This window comes from Suillus clintonianus, assembly GCF_016758775.1.
Source record: "Suillus clintonianus strain FC179 chromosome Unknown DEU56scaffold_130, whole genome shotgun sequence".
Taxonomy (NCBI): domain Eukaryota; kingdom Fungi; phylum Basidiomycota; class Agaricomycetes; order Boletales; family Suillaceae; genus Suillus; species Suillus clintonianus.
Genome location: NW_024539354.1, coordinates 94,446 through 116,726, shown reverse-complemented (window position 1 = coordinate 116,726; position 22,281 = coordinate 94,446). Strand labels below are relative to the sequence as shown.

The window sequence follows — 22,281 nt, the reverse complement described above, 5'->3', positions numbered from 1 at the left end:
ACAACTAGCTAGCGTCTACTTTGTAACTCCTTGAGTTTGACTATTAAATGAGTATATAATAGATGGACCACTGCGGTGTTCATTCAACCTTCCCAAGTCTTATTGTCACGTGACAGTGTGTTCGTGGCACGCTCGCATTGAAGTTTGAAGTGGCGAAGTGACTCAGTGCATTTTTGAAGTGGTGAAGTAACTCAGTGCATTGGTAATTGACGGAATATATATGATTGTATTATTCAATAGCTAATTACGCTGAATATACAAAGATAAGAGGTAACAAAAAATGAGGCAACAAAAAATGAGGCAACAAAAAATGCGGAGTCCATTGGTCCACTGAAGAGTTGCAAAATGTAATGCGACATCATACCTTTTGTTTCCTGTTTGAAAATGTAAGTAACCAGGCGACACAGATGGAAGTAGTAGGACCTTACTTCTGTTTGCGACTGGACGTACTAGGTTCCCGTGCCGTGGCATGCTTCCCGGAAACAGTCAGTGCATTTTCGCCAATGCTATTAGCGGCAGCATTGCGCTTGGAGGGAATGGACACCCGACCAGTCCTACGGCGATGACAATGTTCGTTGCCATCAGGGGAGGGTTCAACACCACTGGTAGACAGCGCATTTGACTGGTGCGGTAAGGGTTGCGTTGTTGTCTTGGCGATGACTGGTGTGTTGGAAGGGAGTCCAGGTAAAGTGGAAATGGGAGGGGGTGAGGGCTGTAATCGTGGCTCCATAGGACTCGCTGGCTGAGAATCATGGTGCGGGAACTGCGCAGCCTGTACTGGAACCTCTGGAGATGCAGGGAGTGGGAACTGCGCAGCCTGTACTGGAACCTCTGGAGATGCAGGGACCATATGGGATGAGGTAGCAGGGGATGTGTGACATATGGTGTGCGGGATATGCGGCAGCGGCGCTGGAACATCGGGTGATTGTGGGGTTGGGGAAGATGTAGACTCTGCATGTGGGTAAGGAGGCAAGTGCGGCAAGGCCGGATTGTCACCACCTGACACCTCAAATGCTGCGACCTTGGCAGCAAGATCGGTCCAAAAAGTGTCGTCGAGATTCCAATCGCCAGTCAAGTTTTCAGAAAAATCAAGTGAGCTCTGTTGAGCTGAATCAAACGGCAGGTTGGTGTCTGGACCACTAGTAGTACTGCCGGACGTATTGGAAAAAGTCTGACCTGATTTGTCAGCATCCTTCATTCCGCTTAATGCCGAGTGATTGCCATCAGATGATATATCCGATCGTCGTTGGGACACATCCTCCAGACCCCTTCCTATCTCAATCTCATTCCACAACAACACAGGACTCTCGTTCAACGATGCGGGACCCTCAAGCTCGTTCAACGATGTGGGACCCTCGTTCAATGACGCGGGACTCCCTAGGTGTGCCCTTGAATCCACCAGATCGGCTGTTATGAATGAGTAAGTCAATAGTTTTTTCAGCGCCATGCAACTCACGATATACTCGATACAGATGGTCTCTGAATGGAGACATGATACCTGTTTCAAACTCAGGGTATGCCTTGCTGAAGTCATTTCCGAACTTGGTGTGACCCACGTGGAAACTTTGATTGAGGTCAGTGTTTAACTCTATTTCATAAGTACTAATGCACATGCCTATAGACGTCAATTGAGCCGCTGGACTCTGGAGAAGGGCCACCCGCCAGGAGGGAGAATGTGAACCCAGTGGCTTCCGCTAGCCCCTTGAGGAACTTGTTAGCAATAGCGGCAAGTTTTTCTATATTTCTATGCGGTCTCATAAGCTGATACACATCATAGTCGATAGGCTGTAAATTCTATTACCTTGCATAATCATCTTCGCTCCACGTTCCCGCCTCATTGTCCTTCTGCGTCCGAGTCTTCTGATTCTCGATGTATCTCTGTACCTCCGCCTTAACCTCATCAGTCTCTCCGCTATAGAGGCTTGCTGTGTGCTGCTTCACGATGGCGATACGCTTTCCATTCGTAAGTGTCTTGTTTTCTGCTTGCAGTAATTCTGCTTCAGCTTTCAGTACTTCGTCAGCTGTTGCCTTGATACGCGTATGGTAATAGAGCTTGGAATATGCCTCCACTTCCTGAAGGGAACGTGTTGGCTTCTCGGATTCGGCGACACTCCGCAATACGACTTTGAAGACATCTGTAGCATCGGCCTTTGCTTGCCGTCCTGCTTTCGTTGTACCAAGACTATTTTTGAAGCGGTTTCTTAATTTCTAAGTCCCATTTGTGAATTCAAAGTGAGCGTTCACAATTAACACATACCTCTTTTCGCTCATCACAAGCCTTATGCATCACAAGCATCTCATCTTGGGTCAATGGTCCAACAGGGGGTAAACTAGCCGGCCTTTGCTCTGGGTATGCAATGAACCACGTCTCGTTCAAGTCGGCGAAAAAGTTCGGCCAGTTTTTATTTTTTTCAGTTTGCTTTGCGCGGTACTTGTCGTACCAAGGAGCTAACCATTCATCCTGTTCAGGAGAAGTCCATTTCCGGGGAGCCATAATCTATATCATTATTCGTTATCAACAAGTACCGCCTTCTGGAAAAACAATTCACGTACGTACCGTTATGGCGCTTATATGCGTGTGAGGGGGGAAATTAATTAGCAAACTCTCGAAGAAGTTTAGCCTGCTATTGTGGCAGTATCTCACGCACAGACCCACATAGCGAGTACAATCTTTTACTGTTCAATTACATTAACTACCTACTTAGTGTCCCAGAGCGTCTGGAATATAAATTTTTTGTCTGCATATCGCTGGTGAAGATCCATCCCCGACACCAATGCGCAACAAAAAACATCTTCCACAGCACGAATCACTTCCTTTGCCTCCTTGGATGCATCAGATGCCTTAAGAAATTTTGGGCTCATGCCCTCGCGTCCTAATATATGCTGTTCTGTATCTGCAACTCCTCGACAATCACCTCTAACGCAGATAGTGTCCCTCGAAGCCCATCTAAGTCACCAGTCTCGAGGTGGTTGCGTACTAGAGCATCTATCACCTGTGCAGGTGGTCCATCTAAGTACCTTGATAAGCGATCCCTTTTGTTGCTGTATAATTGAATATTCGATCGTGGCAAGGGAATGAAATTAGATCAAAACTCACGCGGACTTTGTTTTCTGGTGGCAGTGAACATGCTGTGAGCCCTGATTGTCGTAAGATCATATGATGGTTGATATCACTATGAATGACCTCTGAGATATGTGGGTGAATAGATATCAACATACACATACCCGTTAACTTTTTTTTGAGGGGAAGACTGGGGCAGCTCGTGCTTCTTGGTTTTCCCGATATTTCACTTTGAGTCTCGCACTGATTGCAGCTTTGTTCCTGGCTGAAAGTGAGTAACATATATTAATAAAAAGACGAGTGTCGTGGATTGACCTTGCCATAGTGTGTCCGTCGGTGCATCCGTTTGGCCTCTTGACGTTCTTCTGGGAGTGTTATAGAGTTTGGGCCGACCCATGATTCAAGGTTGTAAGTGGCTAAGAATCACGTAGTACATTTGGTTCATACCTTGTTGGACTTTTATAGGGCTTTTACTGGCTATATTGCTAACACCAAAATTCTCAACTCAAAGCTTGAATTTAAATGTGGGATCACAGCGTGCACGGTCTTTGCATGGTGGATTGCCTTGCTTCAAACTACATAGACCAAGATATATAGGTAATGTAACGATTTACAATCATAATAGGTTTAGGTCAGGGAATTGAAATTCGACGCAACGTCCATCAGTGGTCCCACAACAGCCTGAGCAACCATACCATTTACGAGCACGTTTTGGACGAATTGACGCCCACAACATCCAGCTTCTAGGTCCTATCTGATGGTCAATCATCCACCGCAATCATTGAATGAACTATTGACTGACTTGTTTCCTTGCCTTTTCAGCTGCAAAAAGTTCCTTCTCTTCACTTTCAGTCAATGCCATCCTCAGCTGGACGTTCAGGCCAAAGCAAAGCCTGCTCAGGCCATTTCAGCAGCCATTCATCATTCAACCGTGCCCAGAAGACAGGTTCCTTGATGCGTGAAAGTCGCAGTGTGTATTCGGTTAAGCGTGGCATCAACCACGTGTGTTGCTCTTGCGTCGGTTGCCAATCTGACATCTGGGTTAAGTCCAACGTGAGCTCTAGCTCAAATGATATCTCATGATCCATACCTTTTCAGAGACTCGGAGTTGGAGTATAACAGGATTGTGCCGAAGGGACCGGCGAGAAGTTGTGCAGTTGGATCATTTGAGAGGTGCGTTCATTGTCCATTTTGATACATCGTTGAGTTTGGTTCTGTCCGCTTGGATACATCATGAATGAGCTCACTGTTCATGGTGGCTCAACAACGTTTGGCTTGATAGTTGGAGTGTGCCATGACTGATGGCTGGTCGTCCCAGCAAAAAACCTCGCCTAGTGCGACATGTGCTTTCAGATCCCACTGGCGCATCTTCATGCAACGTCCAACGCCACAGAATATATGCTGTTGATCCCACTGGGCAGATCAATCTACGGACAACATATCTTGATGGGACACCAGCTGGCGCTACCCCAGAACTCGAGCTTGGCGTCAACACTGACCTCTTTGAGGATCCTTGGAACGAGTCTCAGAACGACACTTCATTCCTTGATACAGAGCCTTACAACATCACAGGTTCAAAAGAAATACAACAGCGGACAGTTGGAGTAAGCTTGGATGTTGAAAATCTAGACTGAGAGCTGACCTTGATTTTTTTCAGAAGGATGACCCCATTCGTATTTGGATCTCTGAACGTCAAACTTATCTTGATGAATTCATCCGCTTGGAAGGACGTGGTGACACATGTCACTCGTGCCATAGCTGTGGCAATTCAAATGCAGTATTTTCGTTGCGAAGACTGCTTTTCTGTCGCATTATACTGCCAGTCATGTGTTATGAACCTCCACCAGAACATGCCCCTGCATCGGCTGAAGGTATGTTTTTTTTATGGATATCAGTGCTTTCCACTAACGCCATTGATTCAGAAATGGCATGACGGGTATTTCCATCCAACGACCTTGAAGCAACTGGGGCTCCGCATACAACTGGGTCACAGCGCTGGTCAGCGCTGCCGCAAACCAAAACCAGCCTTTGACGATGATTTTACCGTCATTGATGTTCACGGAATCCATGAAGTCGCTCTTGACTTCTGTAATTGTGAGTATGCATCCTCACACTACAAACAGATCCTGCGCGCTCGCTGGTTCCCAGCAACATCCACAGACCCACGAACAGCTGCGACATTTACTGTTCTCGAACACTTCCACTTGCTCTCGTTTGAGTCCAAGGTATCTGCATTCGAGTTTTACCACTGCGTTGCACGTCGGAGTGACAACACAGGCGTCAAGCCTATCAAGGTGACTTGTACTCTATACACTGTATCCTGATTGATTTACCTCTGATCATTGAAATTCATAGGATCGATATTCTGTCTTTTTGCGAATGATGGCGGAGTGGCGCAACCTCAAGGCACTAAAACGGGCAGGTCGTGGGCATGACCCAGCTGGAGTTAGCGCTACCAAAGAAGGAGAAATTGTGGTTCTGTGCCCCGCTTGCCCTCACCCTGGTAAAAATGTGCCTGAGACATTAGAGGACGTCTCACCTGGGAACCGGTAAGATTTTACCGTCTCTCCTCCCTATTTTCAGCTGTGATCTGAACACATTCTACAGATGGATCTACTCACTCTTTTTGGCTATAGACGCCAACTTTCGTCTGAAACGCAGACTGGTATCCAGCGATGACAGGGACCCTGGATTGAGCCAGGGGTGGGGTTACTTCGTCAAAGAAAGTAACTACAAGGCGTACCTTCGAGAAAATGCAAGTCTAGCACAAGAGGTGAGTTGAATGATTATTGCTTACAGCCATTGCTGATTTAAATGCCTTAGAAAAGTAATTGTGTTAGCCATAACGCGGTCAATATGGCGGACACGAAATCTTCCAAGGGACTCGCAGCAACGGGTGTCGGCACTGTGGTTTGCGCTAGGCATGACATGCGGTTAGCAAATGGTGTCGGGGATCTTCAGAAAGGGGAAAAGTGAGTACTCATGTCACTGGCAGAACATTATCGGGTTTTGATTTGATTTTGGCAGATACTTGAATATGGATTATATAGTCTTCTCCGCACTTTCACGCTTTTCATCAATCCCATCTGTCAATTTCTCCTACAATATCGCATGTCAGTGGCACAAAAAGCTTTGGCATCGTGTGTCGACTGCTCTTCCCTTACGGCTTCATCCCAGTAGCACTCAACAATACAGGTTTTTCATTCCAAAATTCCATCTCGCAGCACACATTGCCGCCTGTCAGACGACTTTTTCATTCAATTGGTCTCCTTACGTTGGACGGACTGATGGAGAAGCGCCGGAGCGCGGTTGGGCTGACATAAACCGTGTTGCTGCAAGCACAAAGGAGATGGCACCTGGTACACGTCGAGATGTCTTAGACGACCATTTTGGGGACTGGAATTGGAAAAAAGTGACAGGTCTTGGTAAGTCTTGAGTTTTAAATGTTTATCCAGCGAATTGATTACTTTACAAGGTCGAACACTACTACGTAAAATAACAGATGCTACACATGCTGAACGGGACCATCGCCATGCCTTGGCGGACTTGGAGGGATCCATCAAAGAGTCAGAGTTGGGCGCTGTGTCACTCGTGGCATGGACTGAAGAAGTCGTCGCTTGGGAGAGCGATCATACGAAACCCAACCCCTTCAACAGTCAAAGTCAAGGTAAGTTCAAAATTTTAGAGTGTGATTGATGACTGACTGAAATACCAGAAATGACCCAAGCCGCTGTTCGTTTAGCGCTCATTCAACAAGACGCAAAAGATTTGGAAGAAGGATCGTCAATTTCCCTCCATTCAGAGGTGACACCTAGTATCCTCATTAGCACAGGCTTGGACCTTGAGAATGCGCAGTAAGTGATAGATTGACTGCTATATACTTCCTACTTATTCCTTTGTAGACGACGTTTATGGGTAGATAATGCAGGTCTCACCCAACATTCAACCAACAATCAGCAAACGAAGATTCTGATGCGCAGAAATGCTCTCCAACGCCGCATTGATTCATGGATTGACATACAGGTCCTGTACATGCCCTCCGTCGCTCACTTCCATGCCACTGGTCTCTCTCTGTCTGACGAGGGCACCGTTGATGAAACCACCGGCTGTCCAAAAGCCAAACTCAACTCTATCAAAGCCGAGGATATCCCACTATTTCTTCCATCTTCCATCTGTAATCTGACAACGTGCGACACAAAATTGCTCGAGGTTGAGTGGTCGTTACGCTTGGCGCAGGCTAACGATGCGCTCGAAGAATGCCGCTCTCACATCCGTCTCCGCCACCAGCTTCTACGCTTCAAGGCACAACAAATTCGCGGACAAAGTCTTAACACTCGTGCCCAAAAGACCATTCAAGCGGTTGAGGATCGGCTCATTCTTAGTCATGAGAAGTATTCTTGTGCTCGGCGAGCTCTCACTCATCTGTCAAGGCAACTAGGCCATGTAGGCTGGGAGCACAAATTGCAGCCATTGAGGAAGTCTGACCTTCGGCCAATGGGGGACCTTGGAGGTCGCACTCAAGGCACAGCGATCATGTCATGGATTTGGCATGTACACGGAATTCCTTCGGACAACGGTGACAGGTTTCAGGATTGTAGGTCATCAGTGATTACTTCTATTTTTATCGCTTACCGCACGTCTAGCGCTACGCATTGAGTGGTGCAAAACGAGGGCCAGACGCAACCGGTGGTTTGAAGAAATCCAACTGCTCTTGGAGGAGATGCGGCGCGTCTTGGAGTTTCTCGATTGGCAGGCTAAGTGGTGGGAAGCACGGGTCACACTGCGTGTGGCTGAGCAGTCTGAGGACAACGAGGGCTTGGTGGCGTACGCAAAACGCCAGGCTGCCATCCGTCGATCCCTGTCTGCAAAATTCAGGGCATCGTGGCACCATGTGACCGCTTTGGTAAGCGAAAATCTGGACGATACAGAGGCTAATGCACCGGCAGAAGAAGGTCCTTCTATTGATGCACCCCCGCATGGAGATCTCGATGACTTAGACTAATTAGCACGACTTTGCTCCTGTACCTTGATGTGAAATAAAACTTGTTTGATCCGAACGGCAGCTAGATTCATTCGATGTGACTGCTTGGTGACTGCTTGCTATATTAGACACAAGGATACTTAAGCTACACGGATGTATCACTGAGCGGACAACTATGTCAGGCGATGTATCCCTATTTTAGGCCTATAGGCCAAAGGGATACATCCATACCCCACCATCAGGTGTCCGAATATGACAGCGCTGCAATTCACAAGCAGACTGCAGAGGCACAGCGCGGGAGTGAGTCATCACGTACGGTTACATTTTCACATTGAATGCAAACCTTCATTTATTTTTGCAGAATCCCAACTTGCTGTTCGTGCAGTGGGGCTCGCTATTCAGTCACAATACAATGGAAGTAGTGGTGGGATGCCTCCACCTGCTTTCATTCCAGGCTCCCACCCCGAAGTGTCAGGTCCCGTTCACCAGAGGCGTGCCTTGGGAAATAATCAATTTGTCCCATTACCCAACTGGCCTGCAGCCCCTGGCCCCTCGGGCGTCCGCCGTGCAAACCTACCAGGGCCCAACATATCTATTTATGGTCGGGACGCTCAGTTCATCGTCTACTCAGACCTTCTTCGAACTTTGCCACTCAAGCCTGGTTATCAAGATGCACATAAAATTTATGAAGAGATGCGAGACCGGCTTGCTCGACAGGCCTATGCTTCAAGTGTTCCCGAAGTGGTATGTGTCAAGGCTTATCTTGCAGTGATGATTCCACGCGCTAAAAAACCAACACTAATATCTGTAAGTGTCGCTCTCTGCAATTCTAAATTCAATTTGACCAACTTTGCTGAACATTTTATAGGATATAGTCGAGTCGATCAGCAACATTCCTTACCGCATTGGTGCCAATGACCTCAAAGCTTCAGTTTACCTCACCGTCCTTCCCATGTTCATCAAGTGGTCCATGGGTCTTACTTTTACGTTTGAGGAAGCACGTTTACGTCTTGTTAGTAGTTTTGAGGAGATTCTTCCCCGTCCGTCTGGAGAAGATATCAATGCCATAGCGTCCCACTTCCTCAAGACCAGGAACACGAAGCAGCAGTTCAACCCAGGCAAGGGGATCGAACTTCACCTCATCATTCCGCATACCAAGTTCCTTGCTGCTGAGCAGAGGCGAAATGGTGAAGAAATAGCAGAGTCCAAGTCTTGTGATGTTCGTTTCCAATGTGTACTATCAGTGCCTTGCATGGCTGACAGAATGCATGGGCCAGGATATGCCTCACGTAGCAGTGGCAAGTTCATCTGACATCCAACGTCCTGCATTTGTACTATCTGTGGCGTCACCATCAAACAATGTGCAAAATGGCACACAATGTTCGCCTCACTCTGTCAAGCGCAAACTATCGTCGGTCAGTTGTTCTTTCAAACTCTAGCACCAGCCTTATGTCCATTACCATTGCACGCAGTCTCCTGTCCCATCCACTGACCAACACCGCTCGATTGGAGTGATGGGAGGCAGGCCGTGTGGCGTTGTGACACCATAGTGCACATGATATGGGTGCACGGACAGGTGGTGGAGTGCGAGGAAAGTAGCCTACAGTCCCATGTAAGATTCAGAAACAAGAATGGTGAAGGTGGCACGCACACAAGAACGCGTAACAAGCAATCCAGACGCCAGTATATTTCTACCCACATCTCCACGTAAGGATCTCCTCCACTCGATCCTGCAACCAAAACATGGGGCCTACTCTAGATACGAAAGGTCCTTCTGGGTTGCGGGATCTCCTCTCCGCTAAGAATTTTTGGAATGACTTTGAAATCGTCGATATCACGCCAAGGAATGACCAGAATCAACAACTGGGATAGATGATATAAATATAGGGTTTACGGATTTGAAACACTTGCACTTACATGAAACATGACACGACCGTAGAAATACATGTCGTTATCGGTCCACTGTCGTCATGGAGGTTGAAGAGGGTAACAAAAGGTGACTGCATCAGGGTGGTGTCAAGTGGTGTTGCGTGGATATGAATGGATACCGAGGACCGATTGAGTATGAGGAATGGTAAGAGGGAGGGAATGAGGAGGAATGAGAAGGAAAGCATGGTCAGCAGGTCATCAACTATGTGGAATTGGAAGACTCACGCGTCCCGCGACGAGAACCTATGTCTGACTGAGGATGAGTCAGTGTAGGTGGCAAGGAAAATACTGAGCTCGAACTCGAGCCCGAATTCTCCCGCGATGTGCTCAAAGAACGGCTCGTTCAGCAGCGAACTGGCATTGAATGTAGGGCGCCGCGCAGAACCACCGCCAAAGGACGGGCGCTAGATGTGGAGCTAAATGTGGGTCGTTGGGACATCGAAGAGCTGAACGACGGTCGCTACTAAAGCTTGGTTGAAGTGCCTGGGACTGCGAGGAGCTGGCACATGTCACTGAAAGGGAGAGGGTAGGTGGGGCTTTGCATGGGCGGGAGGAAAATGGGAAAAAGGGTTATAGTGCTTCGTCGATGGTGAAGACCTAGTACGACGAAGAAATAGCAGATCCGTGCTCACAGTACTAGTACAACTTGCTACACCCGGACCATTGGCATCCGTGCCGGCTTCCAAGCCGCACTATATGTATTGCCTCCAGTCCGGAGCTGAACAAGTCGTACATGTGTACATAGATGCAGTAAATCAAATGAAGTTAAACTTTGGCTGGTCATACGAAATTGAACAGTCATGTGACACACTGGCGCAGCACTGTTATGATATGATACTTATCAGCTGTGACATTTTTTCCTCTGGGCGGTGTTGATCTGAGCCTTGAGGATCGTGCTCCTGACAATCATGACTGATCATTCTCGGCGCACCAACCAGCATAAGCCATGTCGTGAGTGTTAAGCCTGCATCACTCCCAGTTTCACTGATTGATGAGTGAGCATAGCTCCTGCCAGGGAAATACAAGAACCGGCTCGGTTTTATTTCACACTCAACATGAGTGATGTCGACATCGTGCGCCACCTCAAAGACCATTATGACCAAGAGGAATATGGACTTAGGTCTGTATCTTACACATGTCCAGTGCAAATACTCCAACTAATCTATTGTGCTAGTGTTGTCAGCTTCCGTCGGATGCGAAATAGCTGGGGCTGGAAACGGACCAGGCAACAGCAACATACTCTTGAGTCCATCGAACAGCATGTCCGGGAGATTCGACAACGATTTCCCCACCGAGGTGCCGAGGCCATCAGACGAGACCTGCGCCAGCAGTTCAGCTTTCATGTACCCCGGTGAGCCACTGTTTACTTGCTAGTACTGTTCACTACTAAATCGATGTTTTATCAGTGAACTGATTGCCAAGCTTCTCAAGATCACAGAGCCAACTGCTGTGAAAGCTAGGCGTCGTGGACGTCTCAAACGGAGGCGTTTTTGGTGCGCGGGGGTCAATGACGTCTGGCCACAAGACCAGCATGACAAATGGCTGCGTTTTGGGCTATGGCTGCATATCAGCCTTGATCCATTCACCGGGTGGATTAATTGGCTGAAAATTTGGTGGACCAACAAGAATCCACGCCTCATTGCTAGATATTACCTTGACTGTTGCCGAAAACTCGGAGGTATGTCACCAAGTCCCTCACGTTGATCAGACATTGATTGTGTCTCTTTTTGCAATCCCAGCTGTACCTTTGATTACTCAGAGTGATCCAGGCTCCGAAAACTTCGCTGTTGCCAACGCACAAACAATGATTCGACATCGCCTAGATCCAGCACTCAATGGAACCCTTCAGCACCGCTGGATGCGAAAGCACCAGAACATCAAGCCCGAAATCATGTGGTCTGTGCTTCGCCGGGACTTTGCTCCGGGTTTCGAGAATATCCTAGATGAAGGTGTCACTAGGGGACTATACGACATTAACAACACGCTGCAAAAGTACGCAAGACCTCATTGATATGTATTTACTGACAATATCTGTCTATCTAGTTACGTGTTCCGCTGGCTTGCAATTCCATGGCTGCAGGCTGAGCTCGATGCATGGGCTCATCGTAGAAACCATAATGCTCCCCGCAGAGACAAAAACAAGATTCTTCCGCACGGCATTCCGGCAATTATTCGTTCAAAACCCCACGAATTCAATTCACTTGACTTCAAAGTATGTTGACGTTGTTCATGACTATGGCTCAACACTACTTATTCTTCTCAAGGTTGCAGTGCCGAGCGCACTCTTCGATGAGGTCGAAGCAATTTATGCTCCCCCCAATCATCCTGTTTTTGATCTCGTGCCACCTTTATTTGAGCAACGTGCACAATATCTCTATACCTCACTCGGCAAACCACAAGTGTCGTCGGATTCGTTCTGGAATGTATACCAGATGTTGCTGGCGCAGTTCTTGGCAATCGAAGGTGAAGATGACCTAACAGTTTTGCTTTCACAGGGAATTGTGGAACCTGAAGACGAGGACGTGCTTTTGCTTCCGAGCTTGCAGGACCTCCCTCAAAATGCGGGCTTAGTAGGACCTGTGGGCTATCAGTATATGGGAGGCATGGTGAACCCGCCGACGCAAGCGCTTCACGGTGTTCAGGACTGGGGATCACAAGGGGAGGATCAGGTTGATGAAGATCAACCAGAGGTTGCAGAGTTCACAGATTCTGATTCCGAGTCTGACAGCTAATATAATGCACTACAATATTAATGTACATGCTAATCACGTAGGCTTATATACGAGCTATGTATACGAGCTATGGCATTCAACTGGCCGAAAGCGTGGCGGGTCTCAAAGTCACCGCTGGCGCCGATCTTGAACTTGATCCTGACGAAGTCGGGGTCTTCACAGTGCAGGTCCACGACGGAGCTCGTAGGCAAGAGAAGAAGTGTAGTTGGCTGCAGTCTTTGCGTTAATCGACTGAACACATTGAAATGAGATCATACGCATGAATACCGACAACATCGGGGTTCTCCTTGGTCATGTCAAGCATATGGAATAGGGAGATGAAATAGCGGTAGGCGGTCTCAATGAGGAGGAATTGCAAAGGGTCGCCGTTGAATACAATGCGCTGGAAACGGCTCAAAACCGCGTGGAGGATCGTGCAGCCAGCCACTGAACAATGATAGGATTAGCGGTGAAGAGCGTGCTTGAATCGAAATCGACTCACGGTGACCAATACCACCGATTTACTTGTCCGTGAAGACGCCATTTTCGTGGTAGTCAGCGATTCCACGATCCTACTCAACTAATGTGGGGGAAGACAGCGAGCGCAGGTCTTGTTATGATAGAGACCAGTCGAGACGTTAACGGAAATCTAAAAGGTGTTCAGCATGACATTAGCAATCAATGTTAGATGGCTGCGCACATTTCACTAAATCACAGGGTAATCAGCATTTGCGACAGTCTCGATTGGAACGTACTGGTAACCGCAAAGAGGAGCGAGCGTTGTTAAACCGTAAATTTACTACGCCTGCCATTGATTTCCAATATATATATATATATACTCTACGTTCTGCGAGTGATTGGGGGTCTGACAGGTGAAAGCCAAACAAACACGCTTAGCGAGAAGCTGATCACTCCCGCTTTCCATACGGATCAGGGAAGGAAGCCGTTTATTGAAGGTCAGACCGCTTCGACAACCGTCGGAAGAGGTCTGCTTTTCAACAGTCATCCGACGGATTCCGACCTATCGTTTTTTGCTGTCCGAGTCGCTGGATGATTACCATCAGTCTCTGTAACCGCCTATATGCGCTGGTGAAGTAGACAAGTAAGTGATATTGAAATGATAGCTTGCTTGCGTATGACTGTTCAACGTTCAGGTGTTTACCGTCTGTCGATGAACTGATGCTCAAGCTCAGTAGGTGACCAGTGACGACTGTCTGAGATCTGTAAGTATTGTTGTTCCAGCTTCGCCGTCGGGTGTCACTGATGTCCTGCCAAATTTAAGCTTAAGCGTGCATTTTCAGATTTTGGCTTCTACGAAGCAATTGAACATGAACATATCCGACACCCTGGACCGAGTTGGCCCACCCACGAGTCTCGTCTGCGAAGCCCTCCCACTGTCTCTTCACGAAATTCTTTTGCAAATCCTCCAATTCCCCTATTCATTCTTGACCTCCGAACGATGCGGCAACAACAACCACTACACGCTAGCCTCTAGTCTAGAAGAATGGATATAGATATCATACAGCATCCAACATGCTTCGAGATACTCAGATCCGACCCCAGCGGCGCCACGTCGCTCTCTGAACGGCAGCACGGAGTCGCGGACTGCTTCTCCTTCCATACACTTTGAATATGAAAACCCTGAGGCAACGATTCCGCACGTGCGTTTGATATCCGACTTTCATATTGACTCACTCAGATCTGTGAGTATTCATGACTCATGATCAAACTCTCTGTTTGTATTAGTAACTGATACGAGCCAGCGCCGGAACTGCTTCGAATCACATGGGTATGCGGTCATGCGGTCCTAGTACTAGTACTAGTGTACCTGTTCTGATGAACCAGATTTCGTCTATGGAAGTCGTTATTCCGAGTTCGATTTCTGATGTATAATGGCCGTCAATCTTATCTCTTGCAGGTCATCGGATTCGGTCCGCAGTCCAAGGCGCTCATTCTGGTGACGTAGTGCAAGAGGTTACCTACAAACAGCCGAACATCATCATAACACCGACGGCTACTTTTTACTGCCCATATAATGTTTCTCCGATACTCCTCAACGCACAGCTATCTGGCCGAAATCAGTCACTGCAACGCGAGGTCGAAGGCACCACAAGTTATCGAAATGAGGAACATCGAGGGGTGTGTTTCATCCGCTGAGACACATCCAGCTTGTGGTTGAGCCAAAGAGTTCCTTGTGCAGACCCCTGCAGGCGGTGAAACTGACCGATATATCCACGGGAGGGTCCCAGCAACGCAAAGCTTGAGATAAGTGTAGGACGATGCCAGTGTCTCGCCGTCGATGTACTCCGTTTGCGGAAGCGTTCACAGCGATTTGTCGCACCTCGGGAACAGGGACTCCATAGTCGTCATGGTCTGAAGCACGCTCAAATTGAGGGCCTCCGTGATGGCTTCGTGGGCATGCAAGTGCACTTTCGAGCATGTCTGGGGCAACCCTGTGTGTGCACTAATCCATGGCATCTTCTTAGACGACATCTTTCTTATCTGATTGCTTTGCTAATGCGGGAATCCTCGGGAAGAAACCGATTTCGAAGGTGGTGGCGCGCAAAGAATAGCACTCCTGTATTACAGGGTTGTTCAGATGACTTGGACACGAGATAAGCAGTTCGCATGAGAACAGGTACCAGGCTGTGGATTCGCTCCTTTAACTTCGGAAGGAGACGACAGAGTATCTTGCCAGAAAACCATCTACAGTAGGAAAACTGCTGATTCAGAGAACAAATTGGAGGGTTAAAATGTGGAAATAAAGTGGTTTTGGCCATGGGCTTCGTAGTCGGCGGAACTGGTTAAAAATGAGATATCCAACTGGACATGATGCATGATCAGGGGAAGGATTATGACCTGATCAACGCTTAACTAGCAAGGCTGACTCAGACCTTGGCCGCTATTCGCTTATCTTTCCGATTTTAGCATCATGTGGTGTTCCGCTACGTCGACGGTTCTCCGTAGTATCAATCTATAAACCTCCTAGAGGGTCGGATCCCAAGGTCAAACGTACTAGTCGGAACTTGGAACTATCTGAATCTGCGAGCCTAGCACCGTTGCAATTGTCGGTCATGTCTGAATCAGTTCTTACGAGCGCTAGATACGGCAAAGACCTCGTTCGCGTCTTTCGCGTTGTCCGGGATGGCGAGTTTCATCAAGTCGTGGAATATAACGTGACGGTACTCGTGGAGGGCGATATCGAGACTAGGTCAGTGATTAGTCTGTCGTGAATCCTGCCGTCTCTGACAGTTGAGTATGCAGCTACACGGTTGCAGACAACTCTGTCGTGGTCGCCACTGACTCTAGTATGTGCATTTGCTCAATGGTCCTGCAGACGCTCACCGCATGCCGTTTGCCACAGTAAAGAACATCACCTATTGTACGTGCACTTGTTGATGGAGAAGGCAGGTAACAGGCTAACCGAGACACCCTTTGGCGATTAGATCTTGCCAAGACTTCACCCCACATCCTCAGCCCGGAACGGTTTGCGTTGCATGTGGGGACCCACATTCTTTCCAAGTATGCGCACTTGCACCGTGCGATCGTCACTTTGGAGAAGTTGCGGTGGTCGCGGATCGCGTTGAGTGCGAATGGCGACCCGCACCCTCATTCGTTCGTTAGGGACGGGAACGACAGGCAAACGGTCGAGGTCGAGGTACGAATTTTAATTTTAACGCCGTCCAGGCTTCCTGGTTCTCGGATTCCGACTTGGCGGGGTGGAGCGAAACTTTGTACTCGCTGAGGTGGAGCGTTTCCTTGCCAAGTTGCCATCAGCTTCCGGCTGCGGCAACCTCCTCGGGTCGAGACACTCCTCTCCTGCTTCTATCACCCCACTGTTTCTGAAACGTATATATAGAGCTTATCAAACTTTTTCTTACGTTCCTTTTCTTTTCTTCTCCCCAGGTCGATGCCTCTGCTGGAAAGGACAAGCTCACTGCTAAAGTGACTTCGGGAATTACCGATCTCTTGGGTGAGCCTTATCCTTGTGCTCCCGAGTCTGTGTTCACACATTATAGTGCTCAAGTCGGGTGGTTCTGCGTTTTATGGATACGTCCAGGACGAGTACACTACGCTCCCTGAAGTGGACGATCGTATCTTGTCGACCTCTGTGGACCTGACGTATACCTTTGCACCCTTATCGCTCAGCTCTCCCACTGATGCGAAGAAACTGGACTTCACTGTCCCAGAGGGCTTCGCACACGGTAGCGTATGGGACGCAGTTGATGTTGCGGCACGGGCGAGAGATGCAACGCTTGATATCTTTGCCCTAGATGCGAGCGCTAGTGTGCAAGTGCGTCATAGGCTTCTATCCCCGTGTTGTGCACGTTTCTGATGGATCATCGATGAATTCTATTTAACGACAGGCAACGTTGTTTAAGATGGGGCAACGCGTCATCGCGGAAAATGCGGGCGTTGACTCCGTCACGTACAAGCTGCCAAACAAGCACTATATCCCGATTAATATGCAGTATATCGGGGTGGATAACATTACACCGTTGAGTATCATTCGATTTTTTTTGTTGTGTTTCTTGTCGTTTTTCGCTGAGGATGGGGATCGCAACTGCGATGGTTATGCTACTGCTACCTCTGAGCGTGATGATCGAAGGGGGGTGTTGCTGTCGCGCGATAACTCATGACGCGACACGGGAATTTCTAATTAAGGGGTAGCTTGGCATCAGCCCCTAGAATGCCGGCATACTCTGACGAGGAAGCGGGCGTGAGATTGGGTATGCGGCGTGAGGTTGTTCGCACTGTTCCTGTCGCGGCGATCCGGGTGCATTGAGGGCCAGGACAACGAGGGTGGTGATCCCTCATTGAATGGCAATGCAATGACGCTTGGGTTAACTTCTCGCGGAAGCTATTACCAGACGCCCGGCGGTGATCTGCTATTCATGTTTATAGCCCTATGATGACGAGGGAGATTACTGATTAAATTTACGGTGATAGGGCGAATGCTGAAGTGTTCGTGCCCGTCTCCGCACCAAGGTGAAGGACACGTTTCGTAGGAGTGTTTTGATGAAACTGACGTCAGTGTGCGTGTTTGCAGCGGGTTGATCTCCGCTACGATCTCGCGCAAATAGATGACATCAAATTGCGTCACACGCTAAATTGCCAGCAGGATTGTCTTGACGACGGGGGAATGTAATTGTTAAAGTTTTTGTTTAAAGAGGAGGAGAGCAAAGAGAGCAAAGAGCAGAGTGGAGGTCGAGGGAGGGTATACGAGAACAGTAGGAGAATGAAACAATGACAGTTAGGAGAGATCAAGTTGTATGTAACAAGAAAAGCAGTGCTTGCCGATAAGGTATGTATGACATCATAACGGCCTTCTCCGAAAGTATAGATCCAGGTGTTTTGGTAAGGATAAATATGTGAATGAGGATTGTGTCATCGGATAGGTATCCACTCGTCCACGACTACCATCGACATCCTCCTACTCACAATTCTTCAAATGGGCGGTGATCATCAATGTCCAGTCTGTCAAGCAACCTTTACTCGTCCACAACATGTAGCTCGTCACATGCGATCACGTACGTTCATTCTACTCCACCTCATCCACCCCCTGTCCATTGCTCCATGATCATTTCACTCATCCCACACAGACACAGGTGATCGTCCATACAAGTGTCAGTACTGCGGAGACCAATTTGCACGGAGGTAAATTCCATAAAAATCCCTTTTTTTCTCGATCTCATTCCCCATCAGCGATCTTTTATCACGACACGTCAACAAGTGTCATGCGAACGAAAAACCACCTCAATCTGCAACAAACGGTCGTCGCAAGGGCTCTGCGTCAACCTCGAGAGCAACTACTTCAAAGCAGGCATGTGACCAATGTGTCCAATCAAGCTTACCGTGCGACGGTTGCAACCCTTGTTGTACGTTCACCCCCCAGAACCCACGATTCTATTCTCACATTTATCTTATATAGCCAAGTGCGTACAACGCAAGAGTCGATGCACTTACGTCAAGTTTCACCGCCAAACCGCACCAAGTGGCCCAGGTCATCATGTCCCTCGTCCCGCTTCAGTCTCATCTCTCGGCAATGGACGTCTATCAATGGATGACTTTATCCTTGGCCCTCCCCCTGTGAGCGTACCCAGTATGGATACTTCTTCGGGTGATCCGCTTTACCCAACCCCATTCTCCTTCAATCATGGCTTTGCTTCGTCAGCAAACGCCGTACATCTTCCCATGTCCATATCTTCCGACTCCGATATCGCTGGAAGAAATCGGGTCCAAGCTGAGCTCTTGCGTCATGCCGGCGCTCCCATGCTTGCAAATCCTCAAGGTTCATCCGTACTTGTCCCTGAACTTTACTCGGACCATAACCAGTCCTGGCTTGGATGGGGAGAGAGCACAAACCCAGGATTGTCCGTTGCCCAAACTAGTCCACCCCAGTTCGCGTCTTTGGACGAAGCTTTCTCACAAAATCAATATGGTGCGGACGGTTTAGATGATTTCAGCTCAGAAATGTTCACCGGGTCCTTCATTGGGTCAGCCTATCGGCCTCGCAGAGGCTCTGTTGATTATAGCGACGGTAGTAGCGCTTCGCAATCCATCCCTTCCAGCGCTACTTCGTCCAATGTCCATCTCCCCCTCTCTGCGGGGGACATGTACCAGGGCGCATCAGAGGATTTTCAACAGCGTATGCTGCTTGACCCTCAACGTCGAAGAGACTCTATGTCCTCTCCCTCTGCGCCTGAATCCCACGACCAGCAACCAGAACATTCTCGAGGCGGTGAAGGCGGGTTCTCCTCCGCATTTGGACTCATGTCAATTGACGACCCAAATGTCCTTGCTGGGCTCTCAACAGATGGTGTACCTTTTTTTTCAAACGCAGCGATGAATATGCGACCTCATTCCCCGAATGCTACTCCGATGCCGCCCAAGGCGCTGTCACAACAGCAGCTCAGAGACCGTGGCATGTCCCTCTCTGCGTTGCCCACGCCTGGCTTGGGTCGTGATAGCGATATTTTGTGGAAGACGTTCATGCGCACGCCCATGAGTGGACCTAACTCAGAAGCGCCAGGCGCCATGCCGCAATCTCCCTCTCCACGCCGAAGAGTTCGAGTATCCTCTCTCCCAAGTTCCAAAACACCCACCGTAGAGCGAGCCCTGCCTGGCATGACAAACGGGCACGCAGAGGGAATGCGCAGCACGCTACATGGCAACCCTGAAGACCTCCGGAGCTATGAAGCTGCTGTCAATGCTCGCAATGCATCGCTCAACCTCAACCTCCCCAAACGGCGAGGTACGCGTCCAAGCCCACCCGCCACTGTTTCTTCAGGTGCACGTGGCACTAATTGTCGCACAGATACCACACATTCGCAGTTGAATGCCAATTTTGACTTGAATGTCAGCCGTCCATCCAGTTCTTCGTCGGCGTCGTCGCTTTCGCATGCGTTCGTGTCGCCTCATCTGCCTCCTGTGAAGGGAGCAGCGCCTCCTATGAATGGGATGTCCATTTCGTTGCCTGTACCTCGCGTTAGCAGCATGGGGAGTTCGAGCACACAAAGCGGGTCGAGAGATGGGTCAAGAGAGTCTTCTGTCGCGTCTGACTGCACGGGAAGCTCGGAGAACGAGATGTTTCGACCTGCTTTCAAGCGCCTTCCTTCGCAGACGCTGGGTCCGGCCAACGCCAAACGTGCCCAATTAGAAAAGAACGCAGTTGCTGAGAAGGGAGCTTTCATTGTGAATGGCGATCGCACTCTACTTGGCGTTCCAAATGCTGTCTCACAGCGTCACGTCGCAGCGCTTCCCGAGCGTGCTCGTCACACGAGCGACAAACATTCATCGAGGGTTGGTTTGAACGCGCCACGGCACTAAACCGTTCTCCTTTCTTCATCTTCATTCTTGTCATCTTCATTTTTTCTGTTGTGAAAATACCGTACGTCTTCCACCAATACCTAAGGCTATTTGTTCCAGTTGGACATTGTTATTTTTTCTTTTTCTTTCTTCCTCTTGGGTGCTGTCACGGTGTCGCTTACCTTTTTCTTTGGCTTCTTTGGCATTGGTCGACGATTTTTTGATACCTTATTCTGATGTATACGGCGTGCAGCACCCGTGTACGAACACAAGTAGTAGTATACTGATCATTACATACATACGTACGCTGCCACTACCAGCCATAGCTACAGTACGTTACAAAACAAAACAAAACAAAGCAAAGTCCGAAGAATTCGAAATGTTGTTGCCAGCGCATTTGCATTCACATTTCCATAGGAGGGGACATCTATCTCCCCACATTTCTATTTCGTCGCGCTGATGATCCTTTACCGAATTTGAAAATCGAGAAATGAGAATGAGAGGCCGCGGCTTAGGAGACAATCGCGAGGAGTCAGGACTGCGTACTGGTTAAATGGTTGAAGCAAGATAGAGTTTTTCAAGGTGCTTTTTCATGTGGTCATGAACTCTATCAAAATTAATTATGTGGTGGTGTCATTGAAAGGTATATGCGCGTCATGACGCGGACGGCGCGGGCTGGGACCGGGGACCCATGGGAACGCGTTACGCGTTACGCTTCAGCTAAAACCTTGTGTCAAACGATGCTCTGGCGGCGCGCTTCGACCTCGTCGTTCCTGGTCAACTGTCAGTTCTGTCTGTCATTTTTATATTCGTTACATACATGACGTCCTTCTGGATTGTGGCGGATGCGCCACATGACCAAGAACACTATAAAATTAATCATGTTTGTGGTGGTGTCACTCAAACTTTCGTCATGACAAGAGTTAGCGACGAGCGCTTCAGCTAAAACCTTGTGTCAAACGACTCGGATGCTCTGGCGCTTCAAGTTCAACGTTCCTGGTCTAAACTCAACCAAATACTTGTCAGTGTTAGTTCTGTCACCTTTTTTGTATAAAAAATATTTCGTTAACTTCGTGGTGGATGGGATCGCTGGTGACTGGTGTGGGTCTGTGCGGGTCGGGTGTCGCTGTCACTTTCACAGGTTCATTGGCACTTCCGGACGATCATGATTCGGAGGAGTCTTTGCTCAGGATGTGCGTTTTCTCATGTTCTCCGATGTTTTTCTGCTACACCTTTTTTTTTGGGTGGGGGTCTCATGATATGCACGGTTGAATTCTGGGCCTGGAAGATACGTTAATTGCTGTGTGTCCTTCCCAGAGTGCCCGTCCCATGCCGTTGTTCAATCAAGTTGGTTCGAGAGGGCCAATCACAACTTGAGGATATGGCATCGTTTGAGGTCAGTTAACCCTTTCGTCGTTCGATCGACTCACAAATGTGGGACAAGGAAGTATTCGAACCTGCACGCAAAATGCGACGATTTCGATTTCAACAACTTTACCCCTCGTAGTAACAGGTCGTGGTGGTCTGAGAGGGCCAATCACAGCTTGAGGATAACAGCTCTTTCATCGTTCGATCGACTCACAGATACTTGGACGATTTTGAATTTGGTATGCGGTGCCACTGGGTTGGTGACTACGACATTAATTCTATTAGGCCCGTCGTCGACGTCGATGCCGATGCCGATGCCGATGCCGCGACATGTAACACTAGAACTATCTATTAAACCTTCGCCAGATGTACACGCATCATCGGCCGGGTCCCAGCATGATAGATCCGAGTGCAACTTGCAA

General features: G+C 48.6%; 6 protein-coding genes across 6 annotated transcripts; 5 read left to right on the top strand and 1 right to left on the bottom strand.

Annotated features, from left to right (window-relative positions):
• Positions 1-424: 424 nt before the first annotated feature.
• On the bottom strand, positions 425-2,494 carry DEU56DRAFT_918359 (uncharacterized protein; the record flags this gene model as incomplete). Its single annotated transcript, XM_041358106.1, has 5 exons — positions 425-1,407; positions 1,457-1,541; positions 1,612-1,744; positions 1,802-2,208; positions 2,258-2,494. The coding sequence occupies 5 exons, from the start codon at positions 2,492-2,494 to the stop codon at positions 425-427; spliced, it is 1,845 nt and encodes a 614-aa protein (XP_041202731.1).
• Positions 2,495-4,833: 2,339 nt separating this feature from the next.
• Positions 4,834-8,063, top strand: DEU56DRAFT_746906 (uncharacterized protein; the record flags this gene model as incomplete). Its single annotated transcript, XM_041349236.1, has 10 exons — positions 4,834-4,932; positions 4,984-5,355; positions 5,417-5,610; positions 5,669-5,834; positions 5,885-6,033; positions 6,089-6,486; positions 6,537-6,728; positions 6,777-6,915; positions 6,964-7,655; positions 7,705-8,063. 10 exons carry the CDS (start codon positions 4,834-4,836, stop codon positions 8,061-8,063), a joined length of 2,760 nt encoding a protein of 919 aa, XP_041202730.1.
• Positions 8,064-8,217: 154 nt separating this feature from the next.
• DEU56DRAFT_928378 (uncharacterized protein) lies at positions 8,218-10,438 on the top strand (the record flags this gene model as incomplete). Its single annotated transcript, XM_041358635.1, has 6 exons — positions 8,218-8,229; positions 8,285-8,342; positions 8,404-8,849; positions 8,911-9,261; positions 9,320-9,453; positions 10,240-10,438. The coding sequence occupies 6 exons, from the start codon at positions 8,218-8,220 to the stop codon at positions 10,436-10,438; spliced, it is 1,200 nt and encodes a 399-aa protein (XP_041202729.1).
• A 441-nt stretch (positions 10,439-10,879) lies between these two features.
• Positions 10,880-12,703, top strand: DEU56DRAFT_873841 (uncharacterized protein; the record flags this gene model as incomplete). Its single annotated transcript, XM_041355895.1, has 8 exons — positions 10,880-10,922; positions 10,977-11,091; positions 11,146-11,322; positions 11,378-11,649; positions 11,711-11,963; positions 12,015-12,183; positions 12,236-12,493; positions 12,518-12,703. The coding sequence occupies 8 exons, from the start codon at positions 10,880-10,882 to the stop codon at positions 12,701-12,703; spliced, it is 1,473 nt and encodes a 490-aa protein (XP_041202728.1).
• A 2,901-nt stretch (positions 12,704-15,604) lies between these two features.
• Positions 15,605-18,045, top strand: DEU56DRAFT_112253 (uncharacterized protein). The gene is made up of 9 exons (XM_041344610.1): positions 15,605-15,893; positions 15,947-15,990; positions 16,047-16,064; positions 16,129-16,340; positions 16,589-16,655; positions 16,702-16,976; positions 17,050-17,180; positions 17,633-17,671; positions 17,733-18,045. The coding sequence occupies exons 1-9, from the start codon at positions 15,757-15,759 to the stop codon at positions 17,764-17,766; spliced, it is 957 nt and encodes a 318-aa protein (XP_041202727.1). The 5' UTR covers positions 15,605-15,756; the 3' UTR covers positions 17,767-18,045.
• Positions 18,046-18,134: 89 nt separating this feature from the next.
• On the top strand, positions 18,135-20,512 carry DEU56DRAFT_746893 (uncharacterized protein; the record flags this gene model as incomplete). The annotated part of the gene is made up of 5 exons (XM_041349235.1): positions 18,135-18,213; positions 18,286-18,340; positions 18,389-18,561; positions 18,615-18,988; positions 19,040-20,512. The coding sequence occupies 5 exons, from the start codon at positions 18,135-18,137 to the stop codon at positions 20,510-20,512; spliced, it is 2,154 nt and encodes a 717-aa protein (XP_041202726.1).
• Between the last annotated feature and the right edge of the window lie 1,769 nt (positions 20,513-22,281).

Coding starts and splice junctions, on each gene's coding strand:
- DEU56DRAFT_112253 (XM_041344610.1), top strand. CDS start 15,757: ATGTCTGAATCAGTTCTTACGAGCGCTAGATACGGCAAAGACCTCGTT. Junction 16,977..17,049: donor ATGCGAGCGCTAGTGTGCAA/GTGCGTCATAGG, acceptor ATTTAACGACAG/GCAACGTTGTTTAAGATGGG. Junction 17,672..17,732: donor GTGCCCGTCTCCGCACCAAG/GTGAAGGACACG, acceptor GCGTGTTTGCAG/CGGGTTGATCTCCGCTACGA.